The 12,059-nt window shown below is 45.5% G+C and overlaps 1 protein-coding gene across 3 annotated transcripts in view; it reads right to left on the minus strand.

Annotated features, from left to right (window-relative positions):
* Rpn2 (ribophorin II) overlaps positions 1-12,059 on the minus strand; it is a 37,734-nt gene that overhangs the window by 980 nt on the left and 24,695 nt on the right. For 2 of the 3 annotated variants that reach the window (XM_050151160.1, XM_050151158.1), the window contains exons 12-17: positions 9,559-9,753; positions 8,464-8,550; positions 6,552-6,647; positions 4,675-4,750; positions 3,060-3,189; positions 1,663-1,710 (exon numbers count right to left, since the gene is read on the minus strand). In XM_050151160.1, coding sequence (XP_050007117.1) covers positions 1,663-1,710; positions 3,060-3,189; positions 4,675-4,750; positions 6,552-6,647; positions 8,464-8,550; positions 9,559-9,753 — 632 coding nt within the window. The remainder of the gene's footprint in view (positions 1-1,662; positions 1,711-3,059; positions 3,190-4,674; positions 4,751-6,551; positions 6,648-8,463; positions 8,551-9,558; positions 9,754-12,059) is intronic. The other variant, XM_050151159.1, reaches the window with a different exon arrangement.

Genomic DNA, 12,059 nt, shown 5'->3' on the forward strand with positions numbered 1-12,059 from the left:
GGTACACAGGCACAGTGTTGGGTCCTAAGAACCAGAGTATATGCCACTAATTCTTTACCAATGCTCGGAAATTCCTAACATTAGGGTGTGTGCCTGGCAATGTCCATGCTGGAAGGACAGCAAAGGTATGAAATGAGGTGGCACAATTAACAACCCTAGAGCTTGGCCAGGAACGAGATCATCCATTATACCCACTCAAATCAACATGTGACCCCAGCCGGCAGCACCAAGCCATGGGGGTGGGGGGTAAGCCTGTACACTTGGTCCTAGCACCCACAAGTCTCAAAGGCTCTAACAGTCAGACTCGTGCCACAGGAGGGTCAGAGTTTTCAAAGTCAGAGTAAAGAATGAAAGAACTCAACAAGTTGCAGACGACTAGTTCTGAAGGCAAACACCTCAGAGCAACTAAAATTTAGGGCAAAACTGAATGGGGAAGGCCAGGACACAAGGGTGGTGGGAGGGACAGCCCTCACAGGTACAGGGAGCCTCTTGGACTGTAATGGGTCTATCTTACTGAGGCAGTAGTTGCATGACTACATGCTTATTTTTGTTTATTCACTATTTTTTTAGTCACAGGGTCTCGTACAGCCCAGGAGATATTAAACTCCTGATCCTCTAGCCTCTGCCTTCCAAATCCTGGGATTACAGATGTAAGCTACCATGTCTGGTACTACACCTTGCTTAAACCTGGGGGGTGGGGGGAAGGGAACAAAAAATAACAACAACAAAAAAATCCCAACCCCCTAAAAATGCCACTTTCTCTCTGTGTTGCAGACAAGATGACCCAGCTTATACTCACACTGCATTGAGAAAGCAGCTTTAAACCCTCTGTTTTTATAGACTTTTCCTATTTTCAGAGGATTAAAACTTTGGTGTGCTGGGATCTGCTTCCTCTCTTTGGCAGGAAAAGCTATTTCCAAGGTAAGGGATAAAAGGAGACATGATGTGAAAATTAAAATACCTCTGTCCTACCTGTGATTTAAGGCTGAGGTCAGCCAACTATCACACAGGCCCAACCCAGCCCACCTCCAGGCGAGGGAGATGGTGCTATTGGGTGACAGCCATGCTCCACAAGGGGGATGAGCAGTCGTGACATCCCAGACACAAGGCTCCTCATCTACAGGAGCAGATCCATCACCCTGCCTTTGTTCCGGACCTCACTGACTGTCTCTTCGACAAGAGTCCTCAGAAAGAGGACAGCTATGTGCCACACTCAGGTCCAGGCATGATTCTGCTATTGGCTTTGATCCATGGTTATCACTCACAACTGAATCTCACCAAATCACGTCGTTCGGCCAAGTAGAGATTAGTGTTTATGGGAAGGCCTATAAGCAGTGACAAGGTGTGCCAGGAGTTGCCATGGGACCATTGTTTAATGAATCCACAAAGTCTGGGTGGATGAAGAAGCCCGAATTAGACTTGTCTTATCCTCGCCTCTTGTTCTCACACAGGGTTATTGCATATCTACTAGAATCCCCTGGGGAAATCGCCCTGGTCCAGTCACCTTATCCAGCAAGTTGTAAAAAGGCCTCAGAATCCAGCCTGGTGTAGGGAATGGTGGGGGAATGAGTGGGCTGAAAATGGGACAATAACTAGCATGCAGGAGGTGGGCAAGATGGGAAAGGGAGCCTGCTCCTGGGACGAGCCACCCTTCATCTTTACCGTAGTGTCCTATATTTTGCCAATCTACTGCTCTGCTCTGCAGCGATCCTGCCAAAGGAAAGAGGGTTTGAGAATCAAGAAAGGACAGCGAGAGAGAAACAAGCTGAGGACACACATGGTAAACCCGACCAGAGCCCCTGTCAAGGCTGGTCCTCTTCCCAGGCAGCACACATTTTCAAACTTGTAAGGAGGCTGAGAGGTCAGGGAGCCACTGGGCCGCTAATGAAAGTCATGGTTCTTCCCAGCAAGCACATACAAGTTGGGATTCAACAGCAGGAACTCCTGCTGCATGGACTCTACAGGGAATGGTTTCCTCACACTGCTCTCCCCATGACTTTGCTGGCCTTGTGGACAATTTTCAGAGAAGAAAGAAGTTAGCAGAGCCCAGCTTTCTGCTCTTTGGGGGCCCAGACTGGCTGTTAAAGGGAACAGTGTTCTGCTTGGGAAACACAACCCAGCCCTGGCCTTTTCTAGATGCAAAGCACAGTGGCAGAGAGTGAAGCAGCCGGGGTCACCCAGGGCAGCTCTGATGGGACCCAGTCAGGAATGTTTGCACAGGAGCTCACAGTGACGTACTCCAAAGCTTACAATGAGATCCCACCCTGCCCAGTCATCAGTGGTCTCCTTGATTAACACCCCTCTTGAAAGCACAGATCTAACTGGCAGCCTGTTTAAGGGCATGCTACTGAGTTCTATTCTGCCAGCAGAATTCCCAGAGAGGAGAAAGCACGGTGCGTTTGAAAATGATTTCTTTCAAAGATGAAAGCAATTCTGACCTTTTCTTATTGGCCTTTGCGTGACTGAAATCAGTCAGGTTCTAATAAAGTCAAATCAATGAGAAACACCTATGTGACATTTAAATTTGCCTCCAATTCTGTTCTGAAAGTCAAGCTGCCACCATGTCAAGGTCTGAGCATTTGTTTGCCTTTCAGGCTGTCTGATTCCTGGGTAGCAGTGTGAGCTGCCGCCAAGCCTACACGACTGTTGAGGGGAAGAACACAAACCTATGGGTGGGAGGAAGAGCTCTGGTACCACCCAGAGTCCCAGAGGTGCCACTCTGGGGGCACAGGAGGAGGGTAGGGTAAGAAGGATTCTCACGCAGCCAGCAAGTTAACAGCTTTTCACCACATATCTAACATACTTTACATGCAGTTATTCCCCCTTTTCTCACGTGTAGGACGCTGTGACTTTAACATCTATGACTGGTCACTAAGGTTACTTTCTTCTTTAAAAGACCTGATTATGGCTTTTCTAACAGGCTGGATGAAGGTGTCAGACTTGCCCCTAAGGATGCCACTCATTCTGCCACATAGCTTTGTGGTCTCAGAGCTAGGCTGTCAGTGCCTATATAAACAGCTCTTATCCCACCCTGGAGCTTGGTCCGTCCCCAGCCTTACCTCTTGACTGCCTGCTGGGCCAGCATTCGATTGCCCGCCAGAAATGTCACAGTGCCCAGGACAGCCAGGTACTTCAGGGTCTGGAACATGTTGAGCTGAGTCCAGTAGACATACATGAGCCCCAGCATCGCTACAAAAAGTGTCATGACAACCAATTACACAAAGCAGTGACAATGGGGAAGAGAGAAGAACGGGGCTGTTGTGTCATTAAGGTCAGCATTTCTAGGCAGTTTTTATGTTTAACCCTTTTATCTCAGCAGCAGAAAGTAGATGACTCAATATCCTTGTTTTTCAGCCTTATTTACTAAGAAATCTAGAGGTAAAAATCTGACATCAGCTACCTTACCTCTCTCTGAGCTACAGGCCCATTCCTGTCTACTTTTTGTTCTCTTCATGTTGGGCTATGCCTTAATAACATTTGAGATTATTTTATGTTTCAAATTGTTAATAAAAATATTCAGGACATAAACCAATGAGTCATTTACTTTTCATCAGAATCATACCAAGAATGATTTGCCACTGTAGCTAGGATGTGAGCAAAGAGTCTTGGGAAGGCTCAGTGAGACCCAGGCACCGAGAGTCCTGGGTTTTGTACAGGCTATGGCCTTACTAGCTCGTAGTTCTCAGAGACCATATTCTCTTACCATCATATGGACCACAGTTCCTGTCCCAGTCACTCCCATCAGGGTTGAATAATGAGAATCAAAACGAGGAAATACATACAAAAGCACACTGGCACAAAAAGTCATGGCCCTAAATACATTTCTATTCAGGTCTTGCTCCTAGTCTGACCCAGGAGAGCTGTCATTCAAGAACAGTAACTTAGTGGGGGAGAAAGGTCACCCTGCCAGATCTGCTCAGGATGACAGACAAACTACCACAGGGATGCTTAAGTATTTTTAAGGTCATGGACCACTGTGAGAATCTGATCAAAGTTACAGTCTCCCTGTCCTCAGAAAAATTCAGGTGCACATTTTCCTGGATGTCAAGAGATCCCATGGAGACTGAAGTAGCCATGTTCTATGGATGCAGAGACGGTGACTTCTTGGAGAGGCAAAGGAATTAAAACACTGAACTTTCCAGTGAGATGCAAAGGCTTGGAAATGCTTGCTGACCTGGGAATTTACTGCCTGTTATGTTAAGGTTGTTTAGGATCTACACCCTCAGAGAACAATGAGAAGAGTGCATCTGACAGAGGAAGGGACTGTTTTCTATTACTGTCCAGAGAGAGCCGCCAGCAAACGAGGAGACGGATGTGGTGCAGAAGAGAACCTTTGGAAACTGTATTAAATGCTCTTCGTCCAGGAGGATGTCTCAGTGTAAAGACACGCTAAGTGAGTAATCTGGGAACGAACAGGGCTATTAAGTGAGGGCAAATGGTTTGCCACAGCCCCTCCAGGACAATGTGGCCCAATAGAGTGGCAGTTGCTCTAAGCTGATGGGCCAAACAGGTTTATCATCATATTAACTGTCCTAAAAGGCCAAGAGGAAGAGGGAAATATTATGCTATTAAGTCATTATAGTTAATAGGTTGTGGACCTACTTAATAGGGCTTTTTCATGGCAGGCAAAATGTCAGAGAAGGTTAAATGGAATTAGCAGCCTGTGGCACTTACCAGCGTGTCCCAGGTGAAAGATAATTGTGCTAGGAGCAAAAGTGAAGTTGGAGATATTGGCACCAATCCGGATCCACTGAATGATGGAGAAATAAATGAAGATTATAACATGAAAGAGATATATTAGACATGGAATAGTTTTATACTATGCCGGCACCAATCCAATGACAAGCAGCAGAGCTTCAAAGTTCACACACAATAGAAAGACAGGGATTTTCCCAGGTGACAAACACCCCATTCTGAGTCCTCAGGAAGAACTGTCCCTTCCTCTTTCTGAAAGGCAGTGGAGTAGCTGCTCTCAACTATGCTTGGGTAACTCCAACCTGAGCATCATTTTCAACGTTGGCAAACTCTTCTATTTTAAAAAAGGCAAAACCATGGAACCAAAAGGTCAGAAGCTACATTGATGAGGAAGCGATGACCGATACTTCCACTAAGTTCTCTAGAGGTTGGTACCATAAGCTATGGGCAACAGGAACATGTCCTCATAATGGACTCTGTGCTTTCTGAAACTCCATCACCTCAATACAAGGACACCCACATCCCAAGCTATTTATGAAAGTCTGTGGTCACTCCCCTTTTGTGAAAATTAACCAGTTAATTTAAAACATAGGTAGCCTGTAAAAAATAATACCTAAATTTTGTTTTTTGTTTGGCCAAATTCTTTGAACTTTAAGGTTAGGTGTCTATGTTTGTGATTTTCAGAGGAAAAAAAAGGAAAAAATTGGTTAAAATATATAAACTGAGTCTGGCATGGTGGTATATGTATTTAATCCTAGTACTCTGGAAGCAGAGGTTGGTGATCTCTGTGAGTTCAAGGCTACCATAGTCTACATAGCCAGTTCCAAGACAGTCTTCCCTCCCCCTACAAAAAAACATATAAAACAGGTGTAATGGTGCACACCTTTAATCCCAACACCCAGGAGACAGAGGCAGGGGGAATCTCTCTCTGAGTTCCAGATCAGTCTGGTCTGCAGAGCGAGTTCCAGGACAGACAGGGCTACACAGAGAAACCCTGTCTCAAATAAACCAAAATCAAACATACATGTATCTATATGTGTATGTTTGTACGTACACATACATACACACACACACACACATACACACACACCTATTAAAATTAGGAATTGCCTTCCGCTACAAACTCCAAGTCTCCTCCTCAAGGTAACTAATATTAATATAGTTTTTTTTAAAATATTTATTTATTTATTATGTATACAATATCCTGTCTGCAGGCCAGAAGAGGGCGCCAGGCCTCACTACAGATGGTTGTGAGCCACCATGTGGTTGCTGGGATTTGAACTCAGGACCTTTGGAAGAACAGGCAATGCTCTTAACCACTGAGCCATCTCTCCAGCCCCCTAATATTAATATAGTTTTAAAAACTTTTTCACAAAGAGAATTACACTAAATGTACTTAACCCACTCCTTGCCCACCTCTTTCTGTAACGCTGTTGGCATCAGTGTACAGATCTATCATTCTGCTAACTGGCACACCGTTCCATTGTATGGGCAGACTAATTAACACTGCTTCGAAGTGGACTTTCAATTCCTTCCAGTTTCACGCTCCCAGGAAATCTGGAGTGTACAGTGTGCTCTCCATTCTTGGAGCGATCAACACTAACCTCAGTGTTGCTCTCATCAACATTCCCCCAGAGGATCTCAGACTACACTTCTGTCACTGTCAGCAGCTGGTAGGAATTTTCTCATGCTCCCTTTAATGGATGGGTTTATTTGGGGCACTATGGTTATTCTAAAACTTTCTGACTGGACCCCTCCAGAGCTTGCTTAGGCCAGAGCACAAAGACTCATTTAGAATGGCTACATCTCTCTTCCCAGAGCCAGACACACTGCCCATGCTAATTATGGTGACTCACCAGTGCAAAGAGTAGGAGCAAGGGCGAGAGAATGAGGGCTGTGAACGTATTGGACACCACTGTGGGGGGCCTCTTCTCAGGCTCTCGGAACAGGTGCTGAAAAGAGAAGACACACCAGGAAGTTTCAGAATGGGCCCTCCCTCCTCAGAAGGGGCTGCCTGTGTACCAGCAACCAAATGCCTAGCATCATGCAGAGGAAACACCTCCTAGAGGCTAAGCCTTGGGTTGGTTTTATGCCTTTCCTCAAAGGTGGCTTTGATCCCAGAGGTCTCTCTTCCTAGGACACTATTTTGGTTCCAAACAGAATATGATCAGCCTTTCTACCTCAAAGAATCACTGCCTTTTAGGCGCTGGACAATGCAGACAGTCAAGGGCCACCTGGCTTGTGTCAAAAAGGAGAATCAGGCCTAGGGATGGCTTTGATGTTACACCTGAGGAGGACTCCGGGCTTCACAATGTTTCTCGGTTCCTAGGCCATGTTACTCGGTCAATTAAGAGTAACTCCCCCCTCCTTAAAATTTAACAGGGCCTCATTACAGGTGGGTCTACCCTTAACTCACTCTGATTTCCCAGCCTTGGCTCTACAGATGGTCTGAACAGACTCCCTCTCCAGCTCTGCTAACTCCTAGAGTTAAACCAGAAAGCTGGCTAGCATGCCTCTGAGATTTGTTCATCTTTTCCTGAGCAAGCAGACAGGGAATTCTGAGCAGCTCACCTCAACAGCACGAGCTAGCACAAGTAGCAGTGATCTACTTAGGCCCAAAGAGATGTCTGGACTTGAGACTATAGGCGCGTCACTCTTTGCCTCAGTTTCTAGGTAGGAATGGGAGTAGAGACAGCATCCATCACTCTGCTAGGCTTGTAACGTTCCCGTGAGGAACCAATGAGCTATAACACTCCTAGCTTTTCAAGTATCCGTCCTCCAGTGTCTAACTGCAGCCTCTTTTCCACTTGCCAGTGACCAGCCAACACAGCTCCGTGAGAAGACAGCTCTGCTTCAGGCTCCAGACTCTAAATTTTCATCCTGGCTCCTCTTTTGCAGACACTGCTGTTAAGGGGTTGCCAGTGCTGTCTATAGTGGTCGCTGCCACCTGTCTATCCCACAGATCACCCACCCTCCTTCAATGTCACACATAATGCTGCTATGTGCCTCTATTTTGCATTCCTAAACAACAGCAGAGAACATAAGGATTTAGAAAGAACCTTTCTACCCTGCTCCTTGAGCACCTGTCCTTCATTTTAGTGGTTGGAATTCATGACCCTCTTGCCTCCACCTCGCCAGGGTTGGGACACAGGTATGGGCCACAACAAATGGCCACTGTTCATTATTTTAGCAGTGCAATGAGAGTAAGGAGCCTGTGTTTCACACGTCACACTCACTCAAGCAGGCTCCATGCTACTACACTGACTGAATCTCAGTTCACCGAGGGACCCACTTCACTTCCTTGACAACTTTGTGTTTATTCGATGAAGGGTTTCAGAGACACTTAAATGCCTTTCTTCTCTTATCCATTTTGGTCCTCACAACATCCCATGGGATGGGATGGGTAGAATTTGCTTATTTTGTGGAACACAAGTGGCTTGAGACAGACAAGGACCTGCCCAGGGTATTATAGCCCTGCTCACTCATGAGTTTTCAGGTATTAGTCAGTAGAGAGGATGAGACCTATACCTAATCATGTCTCAGGCTGCCCAGGGTGATCTGGGATTTGATTTCATCTCTGCTATACTTTCAGCCGGAAGGTGGGACTGATAACTTGCCTCCGCCCCCAACTTCCAGAGACGCAAAATTTACACCATAAAGTATCATGCAAATAGGCCAAAGGGCTAGAGCCACAGCCCAGAAGTTTGCTGCTCTTTCCTTGGGTTCACCTCAACTCTGGGCTGAGTGGATAACACCTTTGGAATATACCTGAATTTCCTGCTTTGGAGTAAAAAGGTTCTGGGACAGGACAGTGGAGGGAGCTTCTTCGTCAGGGAACTTGATGACCACATCAGCCTGAAAAACAAGAAGAGCTTTCAGAGGCACAGTGTGAGAAGAGGCGGAAGCCATGACTGAAAAGGCTCTCTGTAGTTCAGACACTTCTCATCCATCAGCTGACAAATGGAGTCAGTGACAATCTCAAGAACAAACCTAGCATTTGCTGGAAGTGCCTTTTAGAGCACGGATTCCCATTTCCCACCAGAATAGTGGGAAAGCTCCAAGAGCTGCTCAATATGAAAACCCCAGCTGGTGTACCGGTGGCGACAGCTGTAATCACAAACTGCCAGGTGTGCCAGGAAGTGTGATTTAACCACATAAAAAATGAAAATACATTCTTGTACAAAAGGAGAAGAAAAGAAATCTTGAAAAGAGCAGACAAAAAAAAGGCAGCTACCCCTTCATCCTGCATGAAGACCAGCCCTATCTGACTGCTGTATCTGCCCTCTACCATTTTCCCACCCCATCACTTCAGATTCAAGGCTCAGAAAAACCGAGCCTTCACGTCCCTGAGAGCACACCAAGCTTCTTGGGAGACTGTTCCTCAGCATGTGTTCCCAGACGCTACTCCAGGAAGCCCTGTGATGCCTCCATTCCTTGTTCCAAAGCTGCCTTTTGATATGTTTCTATCACTTGAACTATCAAAACAGCAAGGCCTGGAAGAGTCATGTAACCTGTAATATAATCATATAATTGCTAGACATTATTTATCAGCATTCTGCATAGCTACATTTCACCACTCACTGCCCTCTTCTTCCAAGGCTATAATAGATCTCAAAGGCCAAGACCTATTTCTTCATCTATGTATTCCCCACAGTGCCTTGAAGTAGTGAGAAAACCTCTGATAGATTATAGAAGTCTTAGACTGCGTATATTTCATTCATTTGATCAATACTTATTATGCATCCAGTCTGTGCTAAGCCATAGAGTGTGACCTCTGTACAGAAGAATGTAAGACCTCACAGCAAGGCTGCAGTGTGAGGTGCAGCACAGCAGCCCTCACCTGCATACCTAGCAGGCACATACCACATTCCAGAGAATCGGGTTCTTCAAAGTGGCATCTCCAATGATTAAGTAGAGTGTGTAGGTACCAGAGGCAGAGTCAAACTCGATCTTTCTTTCAGAGGTGTCCAGTTCAAACTTATACACATTCTTGTTATCCGGCTCAGCAACAAACACTACTTCCTGGCCAGTCTTCTGGTTATGAAGTCGAACAAATGTCTGGAGAGAACAAGAAAGCCACCTTCCACATGACCATCTCAGAACTCCCCGTGGGCCCAACACGGGAATAGAGTGCTACTCCTTTGTCATAGTGAGAGCTCTGATCTGCTCATGAGAGGGGAAGGAGCAACCACCCCACCCTAGTTCCTACCCCAGAGACAACTTTTTGCTTGAACAAGGAGAGGAACTGAACTTAGGAGTCCAGTCAATGCTTAGTGACTGGGAGGCTGGATGCCCAGGTTCGTGATGTTTGCCCTCTGCTGCTGCAGTTTCTTCTGGCCACTTTGCTGCCCAATTAACTTCTTCACCAGAGGGTGAAGAGAAGGGAGATGAAGGGTTTCCAGCAGCTATGAATACTCTGCTGTCAACAGATAACAAGGCAGAGTTCTAATGGGAACAGAGTAGCCTGGTATCACAGAGCCTGGTCCTGAATACAGAGTGACCTGGCTCACTTAGTAGCTGAATGTTGCTTAACCTTCTTGTATCCTGACTTCTCTATCTTTAAGGCACAAATATTAACTTCCTGGGGTGCACTTGTGTGTAGTGCAGTGCCTGGTGAGTAAGAGCCACCCAGCAACCAAGCAACTGTAGCTACGGAGCCTTAGTTCAGTGGGTCTGGGTCTCATCGGTTATGGCACAAGAAACCAAGATCTTCTGCCAGCATGTGTTAGAACTGCAACAAAATTTAACATCCACGCAAGGCTTTCCTTTCAAGGGCATCAAGTCAAAGAACTCAACAAGACAAGAGGTTGTCTACATTCACAGGTTTAAGGCAAGAGCATTAAATGAGTTGCCATAGGGACACAGCTAGAGCTGGACCTGCACACAAAGCAGAGGTCTCATTTGTGATCCCACACATCAAATTATTGAAGAAGGGAGGCCGCTAGATGGATGCAGCAGAGCTGAACAGGATAGGGGAGAAAAGCAAGTATTTAAAAGTGGGGAATGGGGCTGTAAAGATGGGCAAAGCATTGATACGCAAGCAAGAAAACTGGAAGTGAGATCCCCGGAACCCACATAAGAGCCAGATGGGCAGGATGATCCACCTATAACCCTAACAGGAAATCCCTAGAGTGAGCCAGCTGGCAGAGCAACTCAAACAGCAAGCTCCAGGCTTGCAAGAGACCCTGCCTCAGAGGACAGACATTAATAGAGGACATTCAGCACCAATCTTGAACCCCCACATGTACTCATACACATGTGAACATACATACAAACACCTACACACATACATGTACAAAAGGGGAGGAAGGGCTAAGTTCTGGGATTACAAGTAAAATTATATGAACCTAAACAATATGAAGAGATGGCTCAATGGTTAAACCACACAGGGGCTTACATTTGTCTGCGATCACTGTTTTAGGGACTCTGATGCTCTCGCCTGGACTTTGCTGGCACCAGTTACATGTGATGTACATACACACCTGAAGGCAAAATACTCTTTCATATAAAATTAAAAAAAAATTTAAATTAAAATACATAATGCCTTCTGTTTTCATAATATAAAATAGATACAAACTTGAAAGGCTATTTTTTAGAGTTCCAAAATAGAAAATCTAACTTTGGTAAGAACAAAAAACATTTTAGTTTTTTTTGTTTTTTTTTGACTAGATTTTCCATTTCTTTCAAAGTTGTTTCAAGCCAGACAGTGGTGTATGCCACTGTTTGATCCTACCACATTCGGGAAGCAAAGGTAGGCATATCTCTGAGTTCCAGGACAGTCAGGGCTATACAGAGAAATCCTGTCTTGGAAACAAACAAAACAACAACCCTGCCCCCTCCCCAAATTGTTTCAAAAAGAATTAAAAAAACAAAAAACAAAAAACAGTCCTCTCAGGGCTAGAGAGATGGCTCAGTGGTTAAGAGCACTGACTGCTCTTCCAGAGGACACGGGTTCAATTCCCAGCACCCACATGACAGCTCACAACTGTCTAAAGATCCAGTTCCAGGGGATCTGACACCTTCATACTAATGCACATAAAATAAAAGTTAAATAAACTATAAGAAATGTTTTTTTGTTTTTTGTTTTTAAAAAGTCCTCAAGTGTTAATCTGCCTTGAATACATCTTTTAAATGTATTTACTTCATTTTATATATTTAAGTGTTTTGTCCGTGAGTATGACAGTCAACTGCCTGTGTGCCTGTGGCTGTGGAGACCTGAAGAGGGTGCTGGAGCTTCTGGAACTGGAGTTGCAGATAACTGTAAGCAGTCATGTGTATAAGTGCAGGGAGCCAAACCCTGGTTCTCCACAGGAGCAAAAGTACTCTCCAGCTCCCCACCACCCCCCCTCTTTCGGGAAGTGCTC

The sequence above is a fragment of the Alexandromys fortis genome, unplaced genomic scaffold (assembly GCF_014885135.2).
Source record: "Alexandromys fortis isolate MF-2015 unplaced genomic scaffold, M_Fortis_MF-2015_v1.1 scaffold_27, whole genome shotgun sequence".
NCBI classification, from domain to species: domain Eukaryota; kingdom Metazoa; phylum Chordata; class Mammalia; order Rodentia; family Cricetidae; genus Alexandromys; species Alexandromys fortis.